This window comes from Aulostomus chinensis, chromosome 1 (assembly GCF_037954235.1).
Source record: "Aulostomus chinensis isolate RoL2024-O1b breed Wild chromosome 1, RoL_Achi_v1.0, whole genome shotgun sequence".
Classification (NCBI taxonomy): domain Eukaryota; kingdom Metazoa; phylum Chordata; class Actinopteri; order Syngnathiformes; family Aulostomidae; genus Aulostomus; species Aulostomus chinensis.
The window spans coordinates 49,160,070-49,187,613 of record NC_141320.1 but is presented as its reverse complement, the minus strand read 5'-3'; the positions used below and the strand labels follow the sequence as shown (position 1 = coordinate 49,187,613).

At 47.5% G+C, this 27,544-nt stretch overlaps 1 protein-coding gene and 1 long non-coding RNA gene across 6 annotated transcripts in view; one reads left to right on the top strand and one right to left on the bottom strand.

The window, feature by feature from the left end:
- The window catches only part of LOC147272029 (protein NLRC3-like), an 87,557-nt gene extending 77,562 nt beyond the window's left edge, over window positions 1–9,995 (bottom strand). For all 5 annotated transcript variants that reach the window (XM_086204542.1, XM_086204625.1, XM_086204786.1 and 2 more), the window contains exons 1-6: window positions 9,852–9,995; window positions 5,197–5,401; window positions 4,946–5,056; window positions 4,692–4,770; window positions 4,395–4,590; window positions 2,416–4,213 (exon numbers count right to left, since the gene is read on the bottom strand). In XM_086204542.1, the coding sequence (XP_086060668.1) occupies window positions 2,416–4,213; window positions 4,395–4,590; window positions 4,692–4,770; window positions 4,946–5,056; window positions 5,197–5,387 (2,375 nt within the window). In that variant the 5' untranslated portion in view covers window positions 5,388–5,401; window positions 9,852–9,995. The remainder of the gene's footprint in view (window positions 1–2,415; window positions 4,214–4,394; window positions 4,591–4,691; window positions 4,771–4,945; window positions 5,057–5,196; window positions 5,402–9,851) is intronic.
- On the top strand, window positions 6,494–10,707 carry LOC147272028 (uncharacterized). Its single transcript, XR_015116141.1, has 3 exons — window positions 6,494–6,536; window positions 9,065–9,893; window positions 10,017–10,707. It is a non-coding gene; the product is annotated as an uncharacterized LOC147272028 (long non-coding RNA).
- The last annotated feature ends 16,837 nt before the right edge of the window (window positions 10,708–27,544 follow it).

The following is a 27,544-nucleotide window of genomic DNA, read 5'->3' as shown; positions in this document are numbered from 1 at the left end:
ATTTCTACTATTTTTGGTCTCTTTTGATGACGTGTGCTACAATGTGATGTCACAGCGGCCATATTGGATGAGCTGGAGTCACTCAGGAAAGTTGTTTTCTTTTTTCTCTCCAAGTCCATTCAGAATGAACCAAAGAAAACACTGCTAATAAACCAGCAGAAGACGAGGAGGAAGTTCAAAAGTCTCTGAACTTCAAGTCAGAGGATCGACGTCAGGTTGCCAGCAACAGAGGGACCAACTAGATTAGACTGATGAAGAGCAGCACCTGAAGGCTGCCATCAAAGAAGAAGACCAGAGAAGAGAAGAGACTGAAAAGAGAGGGGAAGATTTGGAGCAACAAACAAGGACGAGGACTTGGTGATTTCTGGACCTGAGACCAGCCACCACACCTCCGCTGCCTCACAGCTGCTGACCAGCAGGGTGAGGACGCACCCAGAGGTGAACTGCAGTCACTTGAGCAGGGAGTCAGGGAGTTCTTCAACAACAGAGAGGTTCCTATGAACAGGGACCAGATCGCTGCTCGTCCACCAAACCAGAGACACAACAACAGGCTCAGCATCATCGCTCCATTTGTGAGCAGAAAACATGAAGCTGAGGAGCAAAGAGTCCAGGTGTCCATGCAGAAGAGCCTCTCACAAAGACAAACTGAGACTGAGACAGAATCCTGACAAAGAGGAAGAGAATTCAGGACTGGTGGAGAGGAGCTGGAGAGTCCTGATCAGACTGAACGCTCACCTGAGCAGGTAAAAGTGACAGTGGTCAGAGACCTGGAAGATCTTGATCAACATTCATGACAATGTTGAATGTTGAGGAGGAGAGGAGGAGGAGTGAGGAGATGTCCCACTGTCAATGGAGTTGTGCTGTGAAATATCAGCAACCTCAGTTTGGGAGAGATAAATCTGGGAAAACTGGAAGAAAATGAGTGAATCCACACTTTGGAAGTCTTCTGCTGTCAAGATCCAACAATTTAGGAGTTAGAAAATGTCACTGATCAGAGATCCACTTCCACCAGAACATCAGCTTGAACTGTGACTGTTATTCTGAAGAGGAGTTCAGTTCTGGAGTCAAATGGAGCAGTTTTCAGTCCTTCACTTCACCAGCAGGAGGCTCTGCAGCAACTTCTCCTCAACCAAAGAGAGCGTCATCAGTTTCAGCAGAGATTTAGTGAGCAGCAACTTTGGAGCCTTGGCTGAATGATAATAATGAGCTGCAGCATGGAGGAGAGGCTCTGAAAGGTTTAGTCCAACCAGGGTCAGAGAGAGAGGGGGCTGTTGCTCTCCAATGCCAGGTTCTTGATCAGATCACCATGGTTACTGAGAAGCTGATGGATGTGTGACCTCTGAAATTGAGGCTGACAGATGCAGAACCATATTAGTTAGTTGTGTTTCTAGAGCGCCGGGTCACGCGTCGATCAGTTTCATCCACTTCCAGGATGACGTGAAGAGCATCAGGATAAAGTGAGAGTTTGGTTTGTTGGATTTGGTGAAATCTGTTGATCATTCAAAACTGCAGAATTTGTTCCTTCATGTTTAGTGGAGTTTCTATCCAGTCGTTGTAGAACCTAAGAGAACCTGAGAGAACAGAGCAGCACTGATTGACAATCTTTCTATCAATGTGATTGATGGACAGAGGAAAGTCAGTGGCTGGTGGGAGGCACCATTTGCCTGTTTACAGTGGCAGAGATGAAGAAGAACTTCAAACTCAGAACAAACAGGCAGAGGAACAGTTTGGAGGGAACAAATCACCAGAGGCAATGAAGGCTCAGAGCAGAACCTGAGAGTCCTGATTGACAGGAAGTTTCTGGAGAGGACAGCAGGGAATCCTAGGATGAGGTTTGACAGCCATTTTGGACTCTTTTTGACCGACGTTGTCTGTTGAAGGAGTTGAGACAAGTTCCTAAAGAGGAGGGAACCAAGGTGAACAAAGGGTTTGGAGAAAGACTTTAAGAAGAAAAATGGGCTCTGGAGGGAATTTATCAAGCATCCACCAGAGGAAAAGGAGGAGAAGAACAAAGTAAAACCAGAAGAACATCTGATGAGATCAGAACAAAAAGACTCTTCTGATCAGTTGTTGGAGAAACAGAACATGGACATCATGATTGAACTTCAGCCCTCATGAATGCCTTCCCTTCATGTGGAGGAGAGCTTGTTAAACTAGAAGAAATATCTAGTAGTCCAGCTCAGGATGTTCTGCTCTCATCATTCTGACCAAACTCTTTGGACGGGACATCGGCCAAATGTCCTCCCTGTTCCACCACATTCTGGTCTCTGTTCTTTCCTGTTCTATCCTGCTCCAACTTCCCACAGAGACTCAGACCATGAGAGGAAGGAGGAGGATGAGAATCAGAGGTGTTCCTCACATATGAAGTTCAACTGGTAAAAGTCTCATCACACATCCAGGACTTCATCCACCTACCGAGCTGCAGTTGAAGCTTTGACCACTGGCAGCAGCCTCAGAAGAGCCTCCTCTGAAGCTGAATATTTGCTCAGGTCAAACACGTCCAGATCCTCTGAGGACAGTAAGATGAAGACCAGAGCCGACCACTGAGCTGGAGACAGTTTAGCTGAGGACAGACGTCCTGATCTCAGCAGAAGCTGGATCTCCTCCACCAGAGAACCATCGTTCAGTTCATTCAGACAGTGGATCAGGTTGATGCTTCTCTCTGGAGACAGATCCTCATTCATCTTCGTCTTGATGAACTTAACTATTTCCTGTTTGGTCTCTGAGCTTCTTCCTGTCTGTGACACCAAACCTTGCAGGAGAGTCTGATTGGTCTGCAGTGAGAGACCCAGGAGGAAGCGGAGGAACAAGTCCAGGTGTCCAGTGGGACTCTTCAAGGCCTGGTCCACAGCTCTCTGGTGCAGGTGTTTTAGTTCAGGTTTCTTTCTGAAGACCCGTGACCTCCGGAATGTTTGTTCCTCTGTCAGCAGATTGACTCCAGAGTTGATGAAGGTCAGATGGACATGAAGAGCAGCCAGAAACTCCTGAACACTCAGATGGACAAAGCAGAACACCCGGTCCTGGTACAGTCCTCTCTCCTCTCTGAAGATCTGAGTGAACACTCCTGAGTACACAGAGGCTGCTCTGATGTCGATGCCACACCCTGTCAGGTCACATTCATAGAAGATCAGGTTGCCTCTCTGCAGCTGATCAAAAGCCAGTTTTCCCAGAGCCTTCATCATCCTCCTGCTCTCTGGAGTCCAGTGTGGATCCGTCTCAGCTCCTCCATCATATTTGACCTTCTTGACTTTGGCCTGAACCACCAGGAAGTGGATGTACATCTCAGTCAGGGTCTTGGGCAGCTCTCCTCTCTGTCTGGTGGTCAACAGGTCCTCCAGGACGGTTGCAGTGATCCAGCAGAAGACGGGGATGTGACACATGATGTGGAGGCTTCGGGACCTCTTGATGTGGGAGACCATGGTTTCGGCCTGCTCCTCATCTCTGAATCTCTTCCTGAAGTACTCTTCCTTCTGGGGGTCAGTGAACCCTCTGACCTCCGTCACCATGTCAACACACTCAGCAGGGATCTGATTGGCTGCTGCAGGTCGTGTGGTCATCAAGAGGTGAGCGGAGGGAAGCAGCGTCCCTCTGATGAGGTTTGTCAGCAGCACGTCCACTGAGGTGGACTCTGTAGCATCGGTCACGGTCCGGTTGTTGTGGAAGTCCAGAGGGAGTCGACATTCGTCCAGGCCATCAAAGATCAACGCAACCTGGAACTCTTCCAACCTGCTGATTCCTGCTTCTTTGATTTCAGAGAAGAAGAGATGAACAAGTTCCACCAAGCTGAAGTTCCTCTGCTTCAGCACATTCAGCTCTCTGAAGGTGAACGGGAACATGAAGTCTATGTGCCGGTTGGTTCTGCCTTCAGCCCAGTCCAGAGTCAACTTGTGTGTTAGGACCGTCTTCCCGATGCCAGCCACTCCCTTTGTCAGCACGGTTCTGACTGCTGCTTCTCTTCCAGCTGAGGCTCTAAAGAGGTCTTCTAGTCTGATGGTTGTTTCTGGTGCGGCTGGTTTCCTGGATGCTGCCTCAATCTGTCTGACCTCGTGTTCCTCATTGACCTCTGCAGCCCCTCCCTCGGTGATGTGGAGCTCTGTGTAGATCTGATTCAGAAGGCTTGGGTTTCCTGCTTTAGCGACCCCCTCAAACACACACTCAAACTTCTTCTGCAGGTTGGACTTCAGTTGACGTCGGCAGGCTCCAGCAGTTCCTCCTGAATGAACAAAGAACAAATGGAGTCAAGGGTGAACACTGGGACTCGTCCTGGTCCTGATATATCTGGGTGCTGCAGGAAGGAAGCTGGAACTGGTTTGACGAGGGCTTGAATGTGAGGAACCTTCATTTGGATCAAAACATGATGCACTCCAGCTTTAAAGCTGTTCAAATCATCTTACTGCTGAGCAGACGGTCAGCCAGCTGCTCCTGATTCATTCTCTTGAGGAAGTCCAGTGTGATCTTCATGAACGCCTCTCTGCTCCTCCTCTGCTCCTCCTCATCATCCAACCACTCCTCTGGTTCATCTGGACTCAGAACCGTCCGGACTCTCTTCAGCTCCTTCTTCACAAAGTCAACAATCTTCTCCTCCAGCAGCTGGAACAGAAGAAATGTCAGAGTGAAACGAGTGGACGCAATAACAGGTCATGTGACTGAAAACCTGCTTGTCTCCAGTGAGTGACTGAACCCTCACGGACCATAAAGATGGAGTCCAGGTGTGTTGGGTGTTGCTGGATGGACTCACCACCGAGACCATCTGAGTTCTGCTGATCAAGTCTGTGGAGACAAGATGAAGTCAAAGAACCAATAGTAAAGGAACACCAGGGACCTTCATGGTAGCAGGGACCTGGACCCAGCAGAGATGGGGGGTCTGTGGCTGGTCCCAGACCTGCCCACAGCCCCCTGCTCGAGTGGAAGAGATCGTATCAGAACAGACAGTTTACATTCTCACCTGGGATCAGACTCCAGTCCACCTTTGAAGTCTACAGGATGACCCATAGACCAATCACTCTTCATGGACACACAGCTGGGTTCGGGGGGGTCTGGTCTCCTCTGAGAGAACCTGATGGAAACAACACTGATCAATGCTGACGATCAGGAAAAATCATCCAGGAAAACAGGAAAATGTTGAAGGTCAAACGTTTTAATGATGACGATAAAAAAAATGCCTGAGAAAAATGAGTTTCAGTCCTCAGAGCTCACCTCTGACCAGAAGACTGTTGACCATCTTTGAAAGAAATCGGCTGATCCATACAGGCGTTGCTTCTGAAGGACACACACCTGGGTCCAGGTCCAGCTCCAGGTCCAGGTCCAGCTCCAGCTCCAGGACCAGTAGATTCCAGCCTGGTTTTCTGGGGAGGGGCTCCCTCCTCTGGGGCCTCACTCTGATTCATATCAGAGTTCAAACCTTCACACAAACACAACACCACCTTCATTTATCAACAAGCTTCACATCTCAGGACCCAAACTTGTGACTCCTCCAAGTTCAAATCCTTCTCCTCTTCAGAAACATGGTGGAGAGACATTCATTCTTCTCTGTCTGGAGGACGGAAGTCATCTGATAGCAGCAAGAAGACCTGAACCTTTGGACTCCAGGAGGACAGTTGAACTTTGTCTGGTTGAACTGCTCTGAACTGAAAGAGCTGTTATCAGATCCAACATCAAAGTCTGACAAATGAACGTGTGACATGCCCAAAAATAGTGCGACCATTTTTGTGTTGAGATATTCCATTGTCGTCTGCCGCTTATTCCTTACTAGTCAGGGTCGCGGGGTGGGGGGGTGGAGCCTATCCCAGCATCTACAGGTGAGAGGCGGGGTTCACCCTGGACAGGTCGCCAGTCCATCGCAGGACCAACATACAGAGACAAACAACCATTCTCACTCACAGTCACACCTACAGTCAATTTAGAGTATCAATCAGCCTTGTCCCCTCTTGATGTCTTTGGACTGTGGAGGAAGCTGGAGTACCAGAGAGAACCTGTGACAGTCTAGACCCCACTGTCACTGTTTGTCCCTAACCCACCTCAATAAGTGCACAATTGTTTGGTGGGATAACATGGACAAACCCGGAAACAACCAGCAACATTAAAGGACATTTACTCAACAAAACCATGCATCAAACAAATTACAACCTTCTCCCTCACCAGGGCTCTGAACTGGATCCTAAAAGAGTCAGGGTGGGGCTGGAGCCTTTAAGTAGGCGTCGAAGGCTACGCCCAAATTGGGGCGAACCATTCCCTGTCCGGAGACAGGGGAACTCGAACAGTACATGGACATGTGAATGGGTTTGGTCAATGAAGGACACTGGACATTTGTTTATTGCAAAGTAGCAGATATATATGGTCACTGAAGGACATGGTGTTTCTTTGCTGTATGTTAAGGTACACAGAACAATTTGGGAAAACAATACAACTCCCCTTAACTGGTCTTTGGTCTGTCTGGTGGGAGGGGCCATGAGAGTATATAAGGGGTGAGAGTGGGCTTACAAGGCAGTCTGCTGTTAACTCTGCTGGGGTGAGGTGCTCATTGCTGAGGTCCAGAGGTGAATATTGTTTCTCAAAAGTTCTATTGTTTCCAAGTTATGATGTTCTTTCTATTGATTAAGCTAAGAGTAAACCATGGTTGATATGCGCATTGACTTATTCTTGTTGAAAGTATTGACTGCTAAAACATAGAATATGCATATTTGATTTATTCTTGAAAGTATTGTGACTGCTAAAACACAGAATATGCATATTTGATTTATTCTTGAAAGTATACTGCTAAAACATAGAATGTACGCGTTTGATCGTTAAATATTTTGATTTGTATCTGAGTTATTATGATTTTGTTTGAGCTTGTTGTTTAGTTTTGATGATTTTTATTACAGACCTCTGGTCCCTTCTGTATATAGCTGCTTTATTACATTTGTGTATCACAACTGGGGAAATAAATATTGTTACAACTTATGCAACTCTGTCGTGTTTTGCCATCAGTGGTTTAATGTCTGGGTCTCACACTACCCATACCTGTGTCCGGGGTGTGACATTTGGTGGCAGTGGTGGGATCCAGACATTAAACCACTGATGGCAAAACACGACAGAGTTGCATAAGTTGTAACAATATTTATTTCCCCAGTTGTGATACACAAATGTAATAAAGCAGCTATATACAGAAGGGACCAGACAGGAACAGGGAGAACATGGAGACTCCACACAGAAAGATCCTGTGCTGGAGCCAGGACTCGAACCCGGAACCTTCTTGCTGTGAGGCCACAGTGCTGACCACTGCACCACCGTGCAGCCTGTTTAGATATTCATTTAATTAAAAAAATTTTTTCTTTGTTGCCAGGGTTTAATACCACCTTAATAGAGTTGAACGACATCGTTGTCATGTTAAATTTTGTCAGTTTCGACATTGAAACATGGTGAAAATGTGCCGCATCAGGGTGGAACCTTCGTCACAGGAGCAGGTGCGCCTGGGTGGTATGCCTCAGACACGATCTGGACCATGAACATAATAAAGAGTAGACACCGCTCGGACTGCTGTGCAGCGAGAAATACGGCCACCATCTTGGTCCGGTCAAGCTCCCATACGCTCCAGTCATTCGTATGGTGATTCAGCGATGCCCGCGCACTGTGCGCCGTATTCCTGTGCCAGTGTGCGGACGGTAGCGAGCAGGGCTCAAGGGTTAACTTTTCACAAGTAGGATTAAACGTTTCCTCAACATTCTACCTGATGGTAGAGTCACTTGAAGACAGCTGACTTACTCACAATTATAGCAACTTTGGTGTTAGCAACAGATTAGCATTTGATTGGAAAACTTTGTTTGGGAGAGAAGAAACTTGAAGGAATAAAATAGAAAGTAGGAAAGTGAACTCTTTTTTGAAAGATTTTTTTGTATCTATCCATCTTATCCATCCATCCCTGTCTTTCTGTCTTGCCTCCAGCAGATCTGAGACTCCCCAGGATGACCCGGCAGCCACAAAAATACTACTTTAAGCATTACAGTACGTGTTTGCTCAGTTTATAGTACTATTTATAGTATACTATTAATACTAATAGTATTCATTGTACTATGACAACAAATTGAATATTATCTCATATGTTCTTGGGGGTCTGCACGGTGGTGCAGTGGTCAGCACTGTGGCCTCACAGCAAGAAGGTTCCGGGTTGGAGTCCCGGCTCCAGCACAGGATCTTTCTGTGTGAGTCTCCATGTTCTCCCTGTTCCTGTGTGGGTTCTCTCTGGTACTCCAGCTTCCTCCACAGTCCAAAGACCTCAAGAGAGGACGAGGCTGATTGATACTCTAAATTGACTGTAGGTGTGAATGGTTGTTCGCCTCTGTATGTTGGCCCTGTGATGGACTGGTGACCTGTCCAGGGTGAACACCGCCTCTTGCCCATAGGTGATGGGATAGGCTCCACCCCCCCACGACCATTAATGTGTAGGAATAAGCAGAAGATGACGATGGATGGATGTTCTTAGGTTTAACTTGAAATTGTGCAATTTTTGGATATGTAGGCTCTACATTTGTGGGTATTTCTTCAATTTTCCAATTATTAAAGTAGACAGTCTGCTTCTATATGACATTATTAGTGTGTGTATACAGATCGATCTATAAAACTAAACAAAATCAAATAAATATATTAAAATGGCCAGTTTTTAATAATCACTGAGACGTAGCAGGAACCAGCTCTAACCTAGTTATCCTTGATTAATTATGTTACTATGGCATCTACAGCCACTGCTGGCATCTTCTAAAATATTATTTGATTCATTGTGAGTGTTTGAAAACGCCAAAAAGTTATGGCCTCCATCATGAATCTTTGAATGACTTTTGTAGAGGAAAAAATAGCGTAGTATTGAGCGAACTGTGATTCATTTAATGCGCTGAGACTTCATTGCGCCGGTTAAACAGCGGTGCAGAGTGAGGCGGGCGACCGGACCAAGTTGGCGGCGGCATTTCTTGACAGCGCCCATTCGTGGTAGCAGCGGATGCGGGATCTACTCTTTACTATGTCCATGATCTGGACGATGAACGGGCTGCTGTGTGTCTTCATTGTTGCTGTGTTTCTCTGTGTTTCACAGAACAGTTTGTGACTCTGGTCCCAACCTGGGACCAGAGTCACAAACGTATCACCATGACAACCTGACTATCAGACTGTTGGTGTCATCACCTTCTGATGGAGAACAGAATCTCCATGAAGCAGCGAGTGCAGGTGAAGGAACCAGCAGCTCTGACTTTGGAAAGATCTCAGTCCAACATTCCTACTCGGAATGTTGATCCAAGCATCAGGAAACTCTGATGGTTCGGATCAGATTCCAGGTTTGAGTCTCAGCTTCACTCCTCCAACAGCTCAGAATCATAAACTCAGGCTTTTCTAGCAGCTGCTCCGCCTCCAGGACCTCAAACAGCAACACTGAATGATGCTGTGGTCAGGACCCTCTTTCATGTCTGGATGAGACACAGCGGCTGTCCCTCAACTCCAGTGTGAAGTCTGGCATGTTAAGATCCGGTTGGACCCGTTCACTCTCCCTGCATTCTTCCCTGATGACGCAACATGAGAAACCAAGCGCTGCTGGTTTGCTGTGAAAGTTCCCGCTGACGCTCGTTGTGAACCAGCTAGAATCCCACCTTCACACGTCCTGATGGAGACGGTTCAGCTGGACACTCAAGCAGGGAGCCGACTCAGTCAGAGGGATCCTGTTGGTCTGGGGGGTTCTCACCTGCTGAACTCACCTGAACTCAACCTGCACACTCGTTCAATGGTTCTTTTCTTCCCTCCTTCTTCCCCCTCCTTTAATTCAGTTAGCGGTTCAAGACAAACAGGTGACCGACATGGACAGACATGTCCATTAATCATGGCCTTCATACCTGGATCAGAGAGACGCTGCTCCTTCTCCCTCCTCAGTCCAGGTGTTTATGTGCATTTGATCTGGCGTCGCTTCCTCATAACTACAAGTCAACGAGAACAACCTGAAAACCAGTCAGGCCACAGGCAGAAACCAGTTACATGCAGTTGTCCCATCTCTCCACTAGATGGTGCTGCCTGCCTCTATGATGGCTCCAGATCAGATGGATCCCAGCAGCAGCAGTTGAGTTCCTGTCCCTGCTTCAACACTTCCAGACCTTCATGAGGTCACATCAAGTTCTTCCAGGATTCACTGAGAGACGTCTTTGAACAGCTGCAGCTTGTCTCTGTCCAGGGTCTCATCATCATCTCCCAGTTTTCCTCCTGCTCCCCCATTCAGACCTGAACTGCCATCAATATTATTCATGTTGTTATCTGACTGAAGTCTTTACACATCAGAGGTGCCACCCTTGGGCCATGCTGGGGTCGTCCCTTTGGTTCGCTTCTCCCACTTTTCAGAAATTTCTAACCTTTGTTTTAAAAGCTCAGGGTTCTTCTCGATTAGGACGGTTGATACGATACTCATTTTACAAGTTGCACCTTTAACCTGTTCTTCTATTGGCACTTGGAATAAAAGACAAGAGGAAAAACATGAACGTCTGTGCAGGAGTCCAGGTGAGCACGGGGGGACTATTGTTAACTTTCTGTGTCTGTGTATCTTCTGGGCCGGTTGCCCAGCTATGAGTCAACTGTACTACAATACCCACACACACCTTAGTCACGCCCACTGACCATTCCCACCAATCACAGCTGGAGGAGCCAGGAGGCGTTTCCCCTTCAGTCATACACACCTCTCCTTTCACTCCTTCAGGTTCCTATCCCTCCTTTCACTCTGGCTCCTCCATCAGAACTGGGCAACAACAACTCTTCTATCTGTGCTGCAGCCTGGCCTTTTATCCACTTCAACCTCTCCCTCCTCACCCGTCCAGCCCTCCTCTCACACCCTCACTCTTACCTCCAACTTTGGAACTCCAACATGGAGCGACACAAGATCTTCAGAAGAAGTGCAGGTTATAGATTTGCTAGATGAAACAGTTTCCATGAACAAAGGGTTCACATTGATGGAATAAAGTACAAGAATTCTTTGATTTAAAACAAATGCATGACCAGTTTTGTGTGAAGGGGAAACATGAATTAGACTTGAACAAAACGTGGTCCAGATGTAGAACTGCAGCAGTGTTGAACCCAGGTCTGACTGCTAGAGGACCAACAGAGCCCATCAAGCTCTGTGTACTGGAACGTGGAGTTTAGTTCCTGTCACACAGCACTGCTCTCTCTGCTCCTCTCAGCCACACTCCTGGATGAAGCTCAGTCACACCACACATATGAACACTCACAAACACACAAGGACACACACTCACCAACACTAAACATGAACAAACACAACCTGGTCAGCTTGAGTCAGGTCTGCTCAGGTGTCCTCAGTCAGGGGGGACTGGACCCAAGCATTTCTTTGGTTTTTATTGTGTGTCCTTATTCTGAGGGATGTTTCCCTCTCTATGTTCAGGAGGTTTATGGGACTTGCTGGTATTTTCAACTGAATGGTTTACTGGAAGCTGAAGTGACTGATCAGACCAGTCACACCAGGAAACCTCCTTTAAATGCTGTCAGAGAGGGAGAGCGGTCTGCTGGTGGTGGTGTTCATTCCTCAGTGGGAGCCTCTATGGTTGATGTTCTACTACCCTCTGGTGGTGAGGCAGTGGGGATGCAGGTGATCTGCTGGTCTGGTTGAACGTGAGTGGACAGAAACCTTGTTGAGGTGACTGGGAGTTCCTGACTGTGGTGAGCTGCCTTGCTTCTCCTCAGGTCTTCATGGTGGCTTTCTGCTGGACTGTTGTTGAAGGGAACATGGCATCGTATCATTTTCAGCTCTGACATCTGGACAGTGGACAGATGTGACATCATCATGGTCTCACTGCCTGCTTTGTTCATGGATCAATGGAACGTTGTGTTGGAACCTTTATTGTAGAACTGCTATGAGCTGAGAGCTCAGTGTTGTTGGAACAACGCAGCTCCACATGTGACTGATGTGATGAAGAGGTTTTTATTGAGCTGAAGCTGGAGAGCAACAATCAAAATGGAGCAGCAAACATTCTGATGGCAACGTTTACAGAGGAAAACTGTTGCAGAGTTCAGAGTCCCAGTGAGTCAGGTAAGGACTGGGAACACTGGTCTCTCCTCAGCACCTCTGACACTGGAGTCTGGGAGCCCTGGGTGGCCTCACAGCTCACCCAGCCCACCTTCCTCCACTGGTCTGCGGGGAGCCTCAGGGTGCTGCTCCAGCTGTAGAGGCCGTCCTTCTCCAGCACCCCGGGGCTCCTGCTCTCCTCCCCGCCGCTGCCGCTGCTGCCGTCCACCTTCCAGGCCAGACTCCAGTCTGAAGGGAAGCCCTTGTTGGCCAGACACACCAGCGTGACCCTCCCCTGCTGCAGCTCCTGGCTGGAGGGGGGCACCACCGTCAGGGAGGGAGGGACATCACCTAGAAGACACCGCTCAGATTAGAGGACAGGCTAGCTGTCAATCAAACCCTGCTGCTAGGACACCAGGACTGTGAGAGCAGATTTCCTCTTGAAGGAGTTTCTGTCAGATGTTTCTCTGCTCCAGCAGTCACTCACTCACACATTGTTTCACTTCCCTTCAAGAAGCGGCTCAGAAAGAGTCCTCACCGCCCAAATAGAAGCAGGACCCTGACAATGGAGGAAAGCCCCTTTGGCAGCAGCTCCACTTTGAAAACTGCCATCAACTAAAGCTTCTCTGTTCAGTCATGAAGATGAAGAACAAAGAAACCCCACACATTCAAATCTCCCTGATTCAGTACCATGGGGACAATGTTTACTTTGTCCTGTTACCAGGAGGAGGGATTTACCTGTGGCTGAGCATCAAAGGCAGCTTCAAGGAGCCAGAAATGCCCTTATTTGGACATGACTTTGTCGAAGGACTCCCCTGAAATTCAAGGCCCTGAATGGGAAAGTATTTACAAACCTGGTAACTTAAACAACAAACCAGTCAAACCACAGCTACCAGTTTAAACTTCAGACTTGGAGGTTCATGTTCATGATCGACTTCCAAAACTTGACTTCAGAATTCTTTGAACCCAGAATTTTTTTACTCTTTGATTTCAGAATTTACTCTTTGATGTCATCGTGATACAATGGACCAAACCTCTAGATTTGATATTCTACTGCCCTCTGTTCACTGTTATGCAGATGACACACAACTTTACTTGTCGATGGAGCCAGACGACACAAGCCAGCTTACTCATCTGCAAGACTGCCTGAAAGACATTAAATCCTGGATGTCTTCTAACTTCTTAATGCTAAATTCAGATAAAACTGAGGTCATCGTGTTTGGACCTAAACACCTCAGGGACACACTCTTGAATCGGATCTCTACTCTAGATGGCATCACCCTAACTCCGAGTACAACTGCAAGGAACCTTGGGGTCATTTTTGACCAGGACCTTTCCTTCAGCTCCCACATAAAGCATGTGACTAGGACCGCCTTCTTCCACCTGCAGTATCGCTAAGATTAGGAATATCCTTTCCCAGAGTGATGCTGAAAAACTGGTCCATGCATTTATCACTTCTCGGCTGGACTACTGCAACTCTCTCCTGTCAGGATGTCCTAAATACTCCCTAAAGAGTCTCCAGCTGGTCCAGAACGCTGCAGCCAGGGTTCTGACAGGAGTTAAGAAGAGAGAACACATCTCTCCCACTTTAGCTTCTCTCCACTGGCTTCCTGTAGGATCTTGCCTCCATTGGGTCAACGGACTGCTCAAGTTTAGCGTACATACACAGCAAATGTATATGTGCTGTTGTTAAATTTCTGAAGTGTACCATTATTACTTTCAATCTGTAATAATTGTGACCGCTTGTGATCGTTGTATCAGGCTTTGAGTTGTGTAATGCAATTTCGCCTTGGGCTCGATCCCTTGGTGACAAATAAAACACTCAAATACTCAAATAGAATCGACTTCAAAGTCCTTCTGCTGACTTATAAGGCTCTCAATGATAAAGCTCCATCCTATTTGAAAGAGCTCATTAGTCCCTACTGTCCGACCAGAGCACTCCGCTCCCAGAATGCAGGTCTTTTAGTGATTCCCAGTATCTCTAAAAACAGACTGGGAGGTAGAGCCTTTAGTTACCGGGCTCCTCTGCTGTGGAACCAGCATCTCTCCATGGGTCAGAGAGGCAGACACTTTAACTACGTTTAAGTCCAGGCTTAAGACCTTCCTCTATGACAGAGCCTTCAGTTGGGACTGGTTCAGGTAGCTCTGAACCATTGATAGCTATGCTGCTACAGGCTTAGACTGCTGGGGGACACATCAGGTTACATGGAGCCCTTCCCTCCTCTCCTCTCCTCTCCCCCTCTCTCCTCCTCTCCTCCCTGCACATTTTTGGAACTGTCACTACCACTACTTGTTGCACTTTGTAGTTTGGCCTTGGTGTCTCGCAGTCTCTCTGTGTTTCCACAGATCCACCTGAGCCCCAACCGCCGCCTGCATCGCCCCCCCCCCCTTATTCCCTACTGTTACACCGGCCTGCGCTCCCCTTCCATGAACCAGTCTGCCATCCAGTCCCCCATCAAGCTGGCTTGCTCTCCCTGCCTCCCCTTCCAGAAGCTTCCTTCTTCAGCTGTTATTAACATTTCCGTGTTTCCCACATTTTGTATTGTAAACTGTTTTCTTGTCTGTAACAACATCTACTGCACGTCTGTCCGTCCTGGGTGAGGGATCCTCCTCTGTTGCTCACCCTGAGGTTTCTCAGATTTTTCCCTGTTAAAAGGGTTTTCTATGGAGTTTTTCCTCAGTCAATGTGAGGGTCTAAGGGCAGAGGATGTTGTTATGATGCCATGAAGCCCTTTGAGACAAACTGTTGGTGAAAATGGGCTCTACAAATAAAATCGCCTTACCTTGTGACATTCAGGACATTTTTGGAGCCTCTTGTTGGATTTTGCCATAGAGAATCAGAGCCAATCAAAAGCCTGGTGGACTTTAACATGGAGGACTGAACAAGTCAAGAAAGCATCAGTTTGACCTTCACAGGTGTTTCTGTTCCTGTCTCAATGCTGTAGAAAGAGCCTGAGGAGCTCAGAGGGTAGAGCATCAGACTTTTAATGTGAGGGTCCAGGGTTCAAGTCCCTGTTCAGGTGCTGTGGAGGTTCCAGTGTTTGACAACATGGTACTGGATGAAGTTTAGTGTTGAACAAACTGTCAACGTCAAAAGTAGAAGTGTTCTTGTCTTGCCACTGTGAGACTGTTGCAAGAAAAGTGACCAATAATAATTTCATGTGGCATGCAATTAACAAAAGACCTACATTGATGGTCGAGTGGGCTGGAGCCTATCCCAGCATCTACAGGCCAGAGGCAGGGTTCACCCTGGACAGGTTGCCAGTCCATTGCAGGGCCAACATACAGAGACGAACAACCATTCATACCTACGGTCAATTTAGAGTGTCCAATCAGCCTCATCCCAAATTACACATCTTTGGACGGTGGGAAGGAGCCGGAGTACCAGAGAGAACCCACGCATGAACGGGGAGAAGATGCAGATTCTGCACCTGAGCCTGGACTCAAACCCAGAACCTTCTTGCTGTGAGGCCACAGTGCTAACCACTGCACCATCATGCCGCCGTGGTCTCATATACTTTTCTCAATTGTGTTTCTTTCATGTCCTCCTGAGATCAAACACAGAATTCTAGTTACTGTCAAAGCCCTGATGACATCATCAGGAATTCTGACTTTGATCTGGAGACTCTTGCTTTAATCTGAATTTGATCTGACTAATGTTTTAGTTTAGGTTGCATGATGCCGACCACCTCATTTCTCCTGATGGACTGGTGACCTGTCCAGGGTGAACCCTGCCTCTTGAACAATGTCACCTGGGATCGCCCCCCCCCCCCATGACCCTTAAAGGACAACAACAGAAAGTGGATGGAGGGATGGACTCAGCACTGAAATCAGCTGATCTGACCCACATTCTAATGTTTCCTGTCCCTCTTTAGGAGTCAATGAGAATAGTAGTGTATATAATAATGTATATCCAACCTTGTAGTATCTTTCCAAAGCTTTTAGTATTTCTTCTTGTTTCTACTTGTAGTTTTAGTGTCTGGATCTTTTCTTTTGATGTCCTGCTGTCTGCTCTTTGCTTTTGGAGCTTCCTTCAACAACTACCAGGCCTCCTGGGTACTGTAGGAAACATGGTCAAGTTCTTCTGACTTCTCCAGGAACGTCCTGCTCTCATTGGTCTGTCTTCATTTTGACTCCTCCCACTGCCACAATGACCAGCCTTTATACTCTTGGTGACTGGGGCCCTGGTTGCTGCAGGCCTCAACACCAGCCTGTGGTTGTGAGCAGGGCAGAACAGAACTGACAGTATCTCCCTTGCAGGACCTGGGTCAGCGCCTGGTGCCAGCTGGGGCACCGCTTTAACCTGGACCCCTTGAGGATCTTCTCCAGGAACTGGCCTTTTTGGTTCCATCAAGGCCTGAGAGGATGGTGAAGAGTGATCCTCCACCAGGCAGCACAGTCAGCAGCAGCCATTTTGTTCCACTAGAATCAAGTATGATAGTGACAGACTGGTGAGTATTTGCTAACTGACACTTCCTGTTTTTACTGCTATTCTTCCATGAATGTGCTCATGTTGGCTGCTCCCCAACCACAGTTTCAAAGCCATGATGACATCTTTCATCAACAATCAGACTTATTTTTTCTCTATTTGGACAAATATGGTTTCAACTGACACGGCTGGCCAACGTCCTGGAGTTCATTCAGCCTGGAGAACCAGGTGCTGGTTCCTTCTTTTACCAGGCAGGAACGGGCAGCAGATCCAGGATCAGTAGGTGAAGATGTCTGCTTTGACTGGTAGGAGGAAAGAGAGCAGGAGAGCTGGTCAGAGACAAAGACAGATCATGAAGAAGGAGTGCTTTACTCTGCTAGCACATGCTAGTGACAGTCAGAGATCAGGAGTCTCAGCAGGGAAAGATTCATCTCTTATTTCAGAGGATAGTTGGACGCTCACTGGAAGACAGTGACGTGTGGTGAGGTTCATGGCTGGTGAGGCACTGACTCCATCACAATCAGATCTGTCAACATATGAAAAAAAACCTGCATTTAATAATAAAAACAGTCAAAAAATGTTCTCCATGTTTTGGCTTCTGTCTGCCACAGCTTCTTCAGCGCTCTGGATACTTTAGCGTGAACCTCCTGCTTCCATTGAAAATCCAATTTAGAAAATTGTTTTAGCTTAGAAATGTAATCCTCCATTGTGACATTACGGCCACTCAGGAGAAAAAAAATAAGGCAAGGCAAGGCAAGGCAATTTTATATGTATAGCCCGTTTTCACAAACAGTTTGTCTCAAAGGGCTTCACATGGCATGATAACAACATCCTCTGCCCTTAGACCCTCACATCGACTGAGGAAAAACTCCATAGAAAACCCTTTTAACAGGGAAAAATCTGAGAAACCTCAGGGTGAGCAACAGAGGAGGGATCCCTCACCCAGGACGGACAGACGTGCAGTAGATGTTGTTACAGACAAGAAAACAGTTTACAATACAAAATGTGGGAAACACGGAAATGTTAATAACAGCTGAAGAAGGAAGCTTCTGGTAGGGGAGGCAGGGAGAGCAAGCCAGCTTGATGGGGGACTGGATGGCAGACTGGTTCATGGAAGGGGAGCGCAGGCCAGTGTAACAGTAGGGAATAAGAGGGGGGGGGGCGATGCAGGCGGCGGTTGGGGCTCTGGTGGATCTGTGGAAACACAGAGAGACTGCGAGACACCAAGGCCAAACTACAAAGTGCAACAAGTAGTGGTAATGACAGTTCCAAAAATGTGCAGGGAGGAGAGGAGGAGAGAGGGGGAGAGGAGAGGAGAGGAGGGAAGGGCTCCATGTAACCTGATGTGTCCCCCAGCAGTCTAAGCCTGTAGCAGCATAGCTATCAATGGTTCAGAGCTACCTGAACCTGTCCTAACTGAAGGCTCTGTCATAGAGGAAGGTCTTAAGCCTGGACTTAAACGTAGTTAAAGTGTCTGCCTCTCTGACCCATGGAGAGAGCTGGTTCCACAGTAGAGGAGCCCGGTAACTAAAGGCTCTACCTCCCAGTCTGATTTTAGAGATACTGGGAATCACTAAAAGACCTGCATTCTGGGAGCGGAGTGCTCTGGTCGGACAGTAGGGACTAATGAGCTCTTTCAAATAGGATGGAGCTTTATCATTGAGAGCCTTATAAGTCAGCAGAAGGACTTTGAAGTGGATTCTAGATCCTACAGGAAGCCAGTGGAGAGAAGCTAAAGTGGGAGAGATGTGTTCTCTCTTCTTAACTCCCGTCAAAACCCTCGCTGCAGCGTTCTGGACCAGCTGGAGACTCTTTAGAGAGTTTTTAGGACATCCTGACAGGAGAGAGTTGCAGTAGTCCAGCCTAGAAGTGATAAATGCATGGACCAGTTTTTCAGCATCACTCTGGGAAAGGATATTCCTAATCTTAGCGATACTTCGCAGATGGAAGAAGGCGGTCCTAGTCACATGCTTTATGTGGGAGCTGAAGGAAAGGTCCTGGTCAAAAATGACCCCAAGGTTCCTTGCAGTTGTACTCGAAGTTAGGGTGATGCCATCTAGAGTAGAGATCCGATTCAAGAGTGTATCCCTGAGGTGTTTAGGTCCAAAAATGATTACAATAACTGAATGACTGCACTTGACTTTCCTAACAGTAAATTGTAGTTCGCTGTCACTTCTTCTTCTGCAGCAGACCGGAGGAGGCGCAAGCAGAATCCCTGGGCTCACTAGCGCCTCCTCCATGAGGCAGGAGAACTGCGTGCCTCACCCAGCACCTTTTCGCAGCCGTTTTATGATCGCTCAGCACAAGAAACACGTTACACTCAGTGTATACAAAAACACTCTACATGATATTCACCAGCTAAACTATAGAAATGTAGTTTGTTTAGCAGAAGTATTGGAACATTTTAATAGCGCCATAGAAAGAGACAGCAATACGGGCTCCCTGCATAGCGCGCAGCACAGTTAGCCGAGTCATTGAGCAATGCCTGGTGAGGCTCAGCTGCCTGTTGCCTCACTGCATGTCTCTTCTCAGTATTTGAATGATAAATATGAAAAATCTGTGATTTTGAATAAAAAATAACTTAAAACTGGTTGAGTTAAAAGCAAAATAACTTTATCGTACAAATCAAAGGAAAAATACAATAATTGCTTTTATTTTTTTCAATTTACATTTTTTTCTTTCCATGATGACGGGCGAGGCACGGCCTCACTTGCCTCCCCTGACCGCACGTCACTGACACACGCACAGCCCCCCCCCACACACACACACACACACTGAGACATGCAGCAGCTCACAGTAACTGCCTCAGTCACACAGCAGATAGACTCCTTTCTATAACAAGATAAGCAGTAGAAATGGATGGAAGTGATGATGAACTGATGAACAGGTGATTTGTCCAAAAGTCAACATCAGATTCATTTCCAATCTGTGGAAGCAGTTTCATCTTGAGGTTCCAGGTAAGAACAGCCAGCTGTGGGCTGACACACATCTCTTTCAGGAGCACTTCTATGCTCCAAACTTGCCAGGTTGAATTGTGTCTGTATTCTGAGGGCAGCAGGAGGACGGAGGAGTGAGGACACACACATTTGGAACTGAGAGCAGCTGTGTGTGGGATTTCCAGCAAAGATGAAACCAGCTCCTTCATGCTGGCTATGAAGGCTCACAGTCACACTGACGCAGCTACAAATACTTTGAAATGCAACAGACTGGTTTCTCTTCTGGTAGTTTGTTATCAACTGTTGTCACATTTAAGGATCAATTTAGCTGTTAAGATGAAGGCTCACAGTCACACTGACCCAGCTACAAATACTTTGATATGCAACAGACTGGTTTCTCTTCTGGTAGTTTGTTATCAACTGTTGTCACATTTAAGGATCACTTTAGACTAGAGGGTGTCCTCTTCAGATTTTGAACAGCGTAATATAGACTCTGTGGGTCCTTCTGATTGATTAATGATGACTTGTTGAAAAATTCCTACAGTCATCAGTAGGAGCAGAGCTGATGAGGAGAAATCAACTCCAGATGTTCCCAGACGGGGAAAACCTGCTCTTCCTCGCTGGTTCACCTCTGGAAACGAAACTCCAACAGATGCGCGGACCAGAGGGAGGAAACCACGGCGTTTCACTGCTTTAGATTTAGAATCTCACGCCAAGCCGGAGAAGCAGGTCCTGAATCAGTCACGTGGTCACTGCCGGCTGGCGAGGCTTCGGACGTCACCACATACGTCATCAATACGCACTTCAAAAAACGAGAAGAAGACGCGGGAAGCTTTGAACACAACAAGGAAAGAAGGAGAAGTCCGTGAACCCCCGGCCTCGGTCTTTGTCTCCTGAAGGCTGAGTGGCGCCGGTAGAACCTCAACATGTGCGCCTCGCAGCTGCTGCGGGTGTCGGTCCAGGAGCGGATCCTCGCCGCCGCTGAAGACTTCCTGCTGCAGCTGGGAGAAGGAGACTCAGCGGCTGGAGTCCCGGTGCTGAGAGCGCTGCTCACCGAGCGGCTGGCGGCGGCCGCGGAGCAGATCGTGGCTCTGCTGGAGGAAACCGTGGCGGAGTACGAGCGGGAGAACCGCCGGCAGAGGTTGCTGCTCGATGCCGTGCTGAAGCCCCGAGTCAGGCTGGACAGAGCAGGTGAGTCCCGCAGGGACCTGCTGGGCCCCTCATTCAGTCCAGGAAGTGGAGCTGCAGCAGGGCCGGTTCTCGACGGGCATTTATAAGGGGGCAGACAGAAATGTGAAGGGGCACATGATGGCGACTGAGGCGGGAAAGGGTGTGGTGGTGTTGGGGGGGGGGGGGGTAGGTGGGTCTCTGGATCACTGTTGTTGTCATGTAATTGGATTGCACTTTGTCAGACCTTCACCCTCAGACCGGTCCAACCTGGTCCCACATGAAGGCGTCAGTGACTTCCCTCCCCCAATCAGGCTGAGGCATCAATGACCACCACACTACAGTAATGAGGGTGAACAGATCCAAGACAGTGGACTGGGAGGTCGCATGCGACGTCGGTGACAAAAAGTGGACACCAGCACTGCTGGATATCAGGACTTGTGGCAGTGACGTAAACGGAGCTGCAGCCAATGACAGCAGACATGGGAGCTCTGGCAGTGGGGGAGTGACGCAGAGCCACCAACAACAATGAGGAGGGGCATGGATTCTAGGAAGGGTTCACCATATCCTTGGACACAGGATTCTTGGCTCCATGGTAGCGCACCAAGGACCTGGAGGGCTGCGTTCTGCTCCACCTCCATGTTTACAATGAAAGGGGCGTGCGCTGCGTCCAAGAGTTTCCTGGTCAGCTGTGCAGTTGGCCACGCCTCCTGACGGGGAAAATCCTGTAGTCTGAACACTCCTGTGCACCGACAAATCTTGTAGTGTGAACAGCAGCCTGATTGAGCGCCGATGGTGTGAACAGCAGGGCCTATCGCTAACAAAAAGTAGCGTAGTTTGAACAGGGCTTGAGCTTCTGCTGGTGGAACTCTGAGGGTCCCTGAGGCCCCAAACCCCTGACCAGGAGGAGGTGGCAGTCCCTCGGGGCCAAATTAAAAAAGAAAACTAAAAAAACATTTCTGGTTCTAATTCTGAGATCAACTTACAAAATAAAGTCAGACTCGATAAGAGCTCTCAATGTAGCCGATATTTACCAAACTGAAGGGTTGGCGTTGTGTTAAACCTCTTGTTTGTCTTCTTGTCCTGTTCTCAGCTTCTTGTTTGGAGCACCTGAACTCTGTTTGCACCTGAACAGCTCCACTCTCCTTTCTCACCAATCCACTCCTCAACAACAGCCTCCTGTTTCCCTTTGCAAACTCTAACAAACCTCCATATCCAAGTCATGTGTTCTGGACTTCTCATGGCCCAAGTTGACCAAAGTCCTCTTTCTTTGATGGAACGTGGTTTGATGGTAGGGGGTTCAGATCTGTGACAAAGCAGAGAAGGAACTCTCCCAAGATGCTGAGACGCATCAATGACAGGGCTCGGAGGGAAAGAGAGGAGGTGAACCTGTCCTCTCAGTGATGCCTTTTCCAGTGGATTCTTCAGCTTCTGCAATAAATCTGGTCCACATTCAGTTTGTGGCTCATCTGTTACTTTCTGAAGGGAGAGAGAGAGAAAGAGAAACGTCATTCTGAGTGCAACCCAACACAGCAAAAAGCTGTGCTGGAACCTGACGGGCTACATCCTGGTTCGTTAGGGTCCAAGCAGTGATTGATGGTGATGGAGGCAGTGGGGTTGGGAGGGGGTGTGTGTGTGTTTGTGTGTCACGAGAAGATACACACACACACACACACACACACACACACACACACACAGCGGTGTGACAGAGAGATGAGAGGAAGCTGACACTGTATCACGCACCTTTTTCAGCAGATTTTTCCGCTGCTGCAGATCATTTTGTCAACTCTTAATCCAGTAATGTTGGGAGTCCATCAGGATTTGTGGGGTTTTTAACTTCTAAAATTTTGTGGAAAAATCCCAGAGACAAACTCCACCTTCAGGAGCCAGAAAGAAGGATTGGATTGTTTTTCTGAAGGCAAAGGTGGTCCAATCCCATCCATGATCCCAGACCTGCTCAGTGCCCCCTCAGATAAAGATGGTGGATCAAATCAACAACAACAAGTCAGTAAAAGTCAAAGAGCAGGCAGCACAATGTTGGTGGGACTTGTTCTGATGATGGAGCTCCATTCTACCACCATCATGGATCAGACACATGAGGAAAGCTGTGGAGCAGCTGAAGGTGGTTGCTGCCAGGCTGAAGACCACCAGACACATCAGGAGGACCAGGATGGTGATGCTGAAAGAGCAGCACTGACTCAGTCAGCACACACACACACACACACACACACACACACGTGTCAGCAGTCTCTCTGTCTCCTGCAGCAAGTCACATGATATCCAAATGAGTCCCGTCAGAATGAACCAATGTTACAGCAGCTTTAGGGGACAAAATCCAAATGCAAACCTCCTGCAGACACCAGTGAAGCTCTGTTGTTTCATTTCAATGCAGTTTCAGTCCAGATCAGTGAGTCCAGAGCTGCTAGCTTGACAGCTAAACACGGAGCATCACAACACTCAGCAGGACCCTGGCTGGAGTCGTTCTGCCAGCTTGAAGTGACGTCACTCATGCAGCTCTTTGAGTGTCTCAGTGGTTCAGACCTCCAGTGCTCCAACATGAACAGGAACCTTGAAGACCATCAACCATTCATCAACAGCACAGAACAATGAGAAGAGTTTCCACTTCAAAATAAAAGGCCATCACACTGTTACTACTACAATATTACAGTATTAGAGGTTTAGAAAGTTCACCAAATTAAGAGTAAAATGATATCATAGGCATTGACTCAGCTACATGTAGAATACAAATGCAAAGCCAGAAAACCTGGAGAGAACCCACGTAGGAACAGGGAGAACATGCAGACTCACACAGAAAGATCCTGTGCTTGAGCAGGGGCTCGAACCCAGAACCTTGTTGCTGTGAGGTGACAGGTTGAACCACTGCACCACTGTGCCTCCTATAATAGAAACTATACAGGCCTTTTAAAAAGTTATTTTTGTTCCCTGCCCAGCCGGCCTGGGCTGGACCGGCCATTCAAGAATTGTCCCACTTTTCCCAGTGGCCAGGATGTCCCTGGACCCCACACACTGACCAGGACACTGGGAGGCGGTACTCATGCTAATGGTAGCCAGCAAGTGTCTCTGGTCTTGTTGTGTCTGTAATGCGGGCCATTGTGTTCCAACTGAGCAGGAATGTGAAAACATAGAAGATTTTAATAGCTGACGGCTATTTGGTGTTGTTAGAGTGGTTAAACCTCACCTTGTGATTATGAATGGACAAAACCATTCAGTGATGGGGACCTATGACCTTTGACCTGGGTGACCCAACGTTGATCCAAGCATCTGAAGCCAGCGTTTCTGTTCCCAGTTTGCTGACTGGTTGTCAGTAGCAGGACGTCTCTTTTCATTGAGTTGATTTCTGTTTCTGTCTGTTGCTCCACTGTTTCAGAGTCAAATGAAGAGATTTCTGATGTTGCTGTTTGTGTCCTGCAGATGTGGAGCAGCTGCTGGTGATTAAAGAAGAGGTTCCCCCTGAGCTGCAGGACCCAGAGCCCCCCCACATTAAGGAGGAGAGGGAGGAGCTCTGGACCAGTGAGGAGGGAGGGCAGCTTCAAGGGCAGCAGGAGGCTGATATCACCACGTTCTCCTTCACTCTGGTCCCTGTGAAGAGTGAAGGGAACGAAGAGAAACCTCAGTTCCCACAGCTTCACCAGAGTCTAACTGAGGAGAACTTGAAAGAAGAGTCTCTGAGCAGCAGCCCAATTCATCCTCTGAAAACAGAAGCTGATGGAGAAGAGTGTGGAGGACCAGAACCACAACCAGAACCAGCCAGCAAGGTAGATCCAGATCCACTTGTACAACCTAAGACTGAAGACCAGATGTCAGACTCTTCTGAAGCTGAGCCTGAAGTCAGTGAGGATGATTGGGTCAGACCTGATAACACGGCCACCTCTGAGCACAAGGAACCCTTTGGCTCAAGGAGGAATTTGCTTCAGAAATTGAGACCAGGACAGGAAGTGAGTCATTGCAGCTCAAAAGAGCAAAAAGTAAAGACTGAAAGAGAATCAGAGATCATCAGGAACGTGAACTTTGGTCCTTCTGAATCTGAGACAGAAGTCAGGAAGGATGAGCGTCCCTTTAGGTGCTCAACATGCAGTAAAGATTTTAGGAACAGAAGGAGTTTGAATAATCACATGAGAACACACACTGGGGAGAAACCATTCCCATGCTCAGTTTGTGGCAGAAGATTCTCAGAAAAGGGTAATTTGAGAAGACACATGAGAAGACACACTGGAGAGAAACCATTCCCCTGCTCAGTTTGTGGCAAAAGATTCTCAGAAAAGAGAGGTCTGAAAAGACACATGAAAATGCACAATGGGGAGAAACCATTCCCCTGCTCAGTTTGTGGCACAAGATTTTCAGAAAATGGGCATCTGAAAATGCACATGAGAACTCACACAGGGGAGAAGCCATTCCCCTGCTCCATTTGTGGAAAAATGTTCTCTGTTCAAGGATATTTGAAAAGCCACATAAGAACACATACTAGAGAGAAACCATTCCTCTGCTCAATTTGTGGCACAAGATTCTCAGAAAAGAGATATCTGAAAAACCACGAGAACACACACTGGGGAGAAACCATTCCCCTGCTCACTTTGTGCTGAAAGATTCTTGATAAAGGCAAAACTGAAAAAACACATAAGAACGCACACTGGGGAGAAACCATTCCCCTGCTCAGTTTGTGCTAAAAGATTCTCGGTAAAGGGACACCTGAAAAGACACATGAGAATGCACAGTGGGGAGAAACCATTTTTCCAAACATTACACTGAAGCCATGACAAAAGAGTGGGAGACGCAGGTTGAAAGCCAATAATGAATGTATTTAACTAAAAAAAAACACAACAATAAATCAAAAATGGGCCCAGGTGCTTCCAACTAGGAGGAATGAACAGCTCCCCACCCTCCAGATACCTGCTGCAACACAAGAAACATCATGAAAGACACGAGATTCTGCGTGACTTTTCTGTTAAACCTGTGTTGAGAGCTAATTTGCAGTATGCAACCAAACCAGGTTACTTTTGAATGTTGCAAAAATACATCCCTGCAATTCTTCAAAAATAATTAATAATACAAGAACACACATTTGGTTTGTTTTGCAATGGAATTGTCCTTTAAGAGCTTCACAAGCTGGGAGAAGGATTTTAAACACTACTCTGGATTTTACTGGAGGCCAGTGCAGCGAAGCTAAGATTTGCGTGATGTGCTCTCTCTTCCTAGTTTCTGTCTATGCTTCTTGTCTATGCTTTACGCTTTATTTCTATGCATGCACCTGCATTGTGGACCAGCTGCAGAGTCTTCAACCACTTGTTAGTACAGCCTGATAATAAAGTAAATAAAAATATATGATAATAAAGAGTTACAATAGAGCAGTGACATCACTAGATAATGTGTCTCTAAGGGGTTTTGGGCCAAGCACAGGAACTTCTGTCTTATCAGAGTTGAACAGTAACAAGTTATAAGTCATCCAGGCCTTCATGTCTGGAATGCATGTTTGTAGTTTGGATAACTGTTGGCCTTCATCCGGCTTTATTGATAAATATAATTGATTATCATCTGTGAAACAATGGAAATGTATGGAGTGTTTTTGAATAATATGACCTAAAGGAAGCATATATAAAGTGAAGAGTATCGGCCCCAGCACTGAACCTTGGGGAACACCGTGTTTAACTTTGGTTTGCATGGAAGATTTATCGTTAATGAGTAGGGCTGGGTTTAAAAAATCTATTTAATCCATTTGAATCAATTTTCCTTTTCATGGTTTGATATCGATTCATAAAACCCACAGATCGATTCCTAACTTGCAGAGAACAGCCTGTGTATCAACTCTGGCAGTCTCGCGTGATCAGCGTTTGGCGGCAGTTTTAATGGAATGTGATCTTGCGAGAATTTACTACCAGTCAAGCAAACATGGCGGACTGAAGCACAACCCTGAAGGCACACTCGGTGAGATTAAAGGCCGATGTTTGGGTGCACTTTGGTTTTAAGGACGGAGAAAACGACGACTTGGGGGGGGGGCAATATGCAAACTATGCAACGGGATGGTAAAGTACTGTGGGAATACGACAAATCTCCACTTGTCAAGACATCACCCAGCAGAAAACCAGTCGACACGGCTCAAACAACGCAGCCTGGAGCAGGTATAAGATAACCGAGGCTGTCGCAGTTTTTATATGCAAAGACATTCGACAATACCAAACATGAACGCAAGCTTAAAACAAAGCATCGAAACTTCGCTTCACTCAGCAGAGAACGTGGCATTGACTTGTGATTGTTGGACGTCAAGAGCAACAGATTCATATCTGACCATTGCAGCTCACTACATTAGCGACTGGGTCCTCGCATGCCATGTTCTTCAAACCAGAGCCGTGGAAACCAGCCACACAGCGAGAAAACTCAGCGAACTGTTATTCAGTGCAATAGGCGAGTGGAAGCTTACGAACAAGGTGCCAGCCATCGGAACTGACAATGCAGCAAATATTGTCCGCGCTGCGGAGATGACGGGCTTGTTGCACATTGGTTGCTTTGCACACCTTCTTAATTTAGCCTCGCAAACTGCGCTGAAAGTCCCTACAGCTGCACGCTTGCTCGGCAGAGTCAGACGCATGGCTGCATTTTTTCATCGTAGCTCTACGGCGAGCCGCATCCTCAGTGAGAAGCAAAGGGTGCTGGAGCTTCCTGAGCACAAGATGGTGATTGACGTGGTGACACGTTGGAATAGCTCACTGGAGATGCTGGACCGTTTCCTCCAGCAGCAACCAGCCATCTCAGCAGCTCTGCTGTCACCTGAAGTACGCAGAAACGAGAAAGATGTCTGCACGTTGACAGAAGTGGACGTAAGAGTCCCAGAGGATGTGGTCAAAGCCCTTCAGCCACTGAAAGCAGCTACTCTTGCCACGTCTGAGGAAAAATCCCCGACTCTGTCCATCATTGCACCTTTGCATGCACAACTGTTGGAAGAGATGCGCTGTGTCCCCCAGGATTCAACAGTCATCAAAGAGG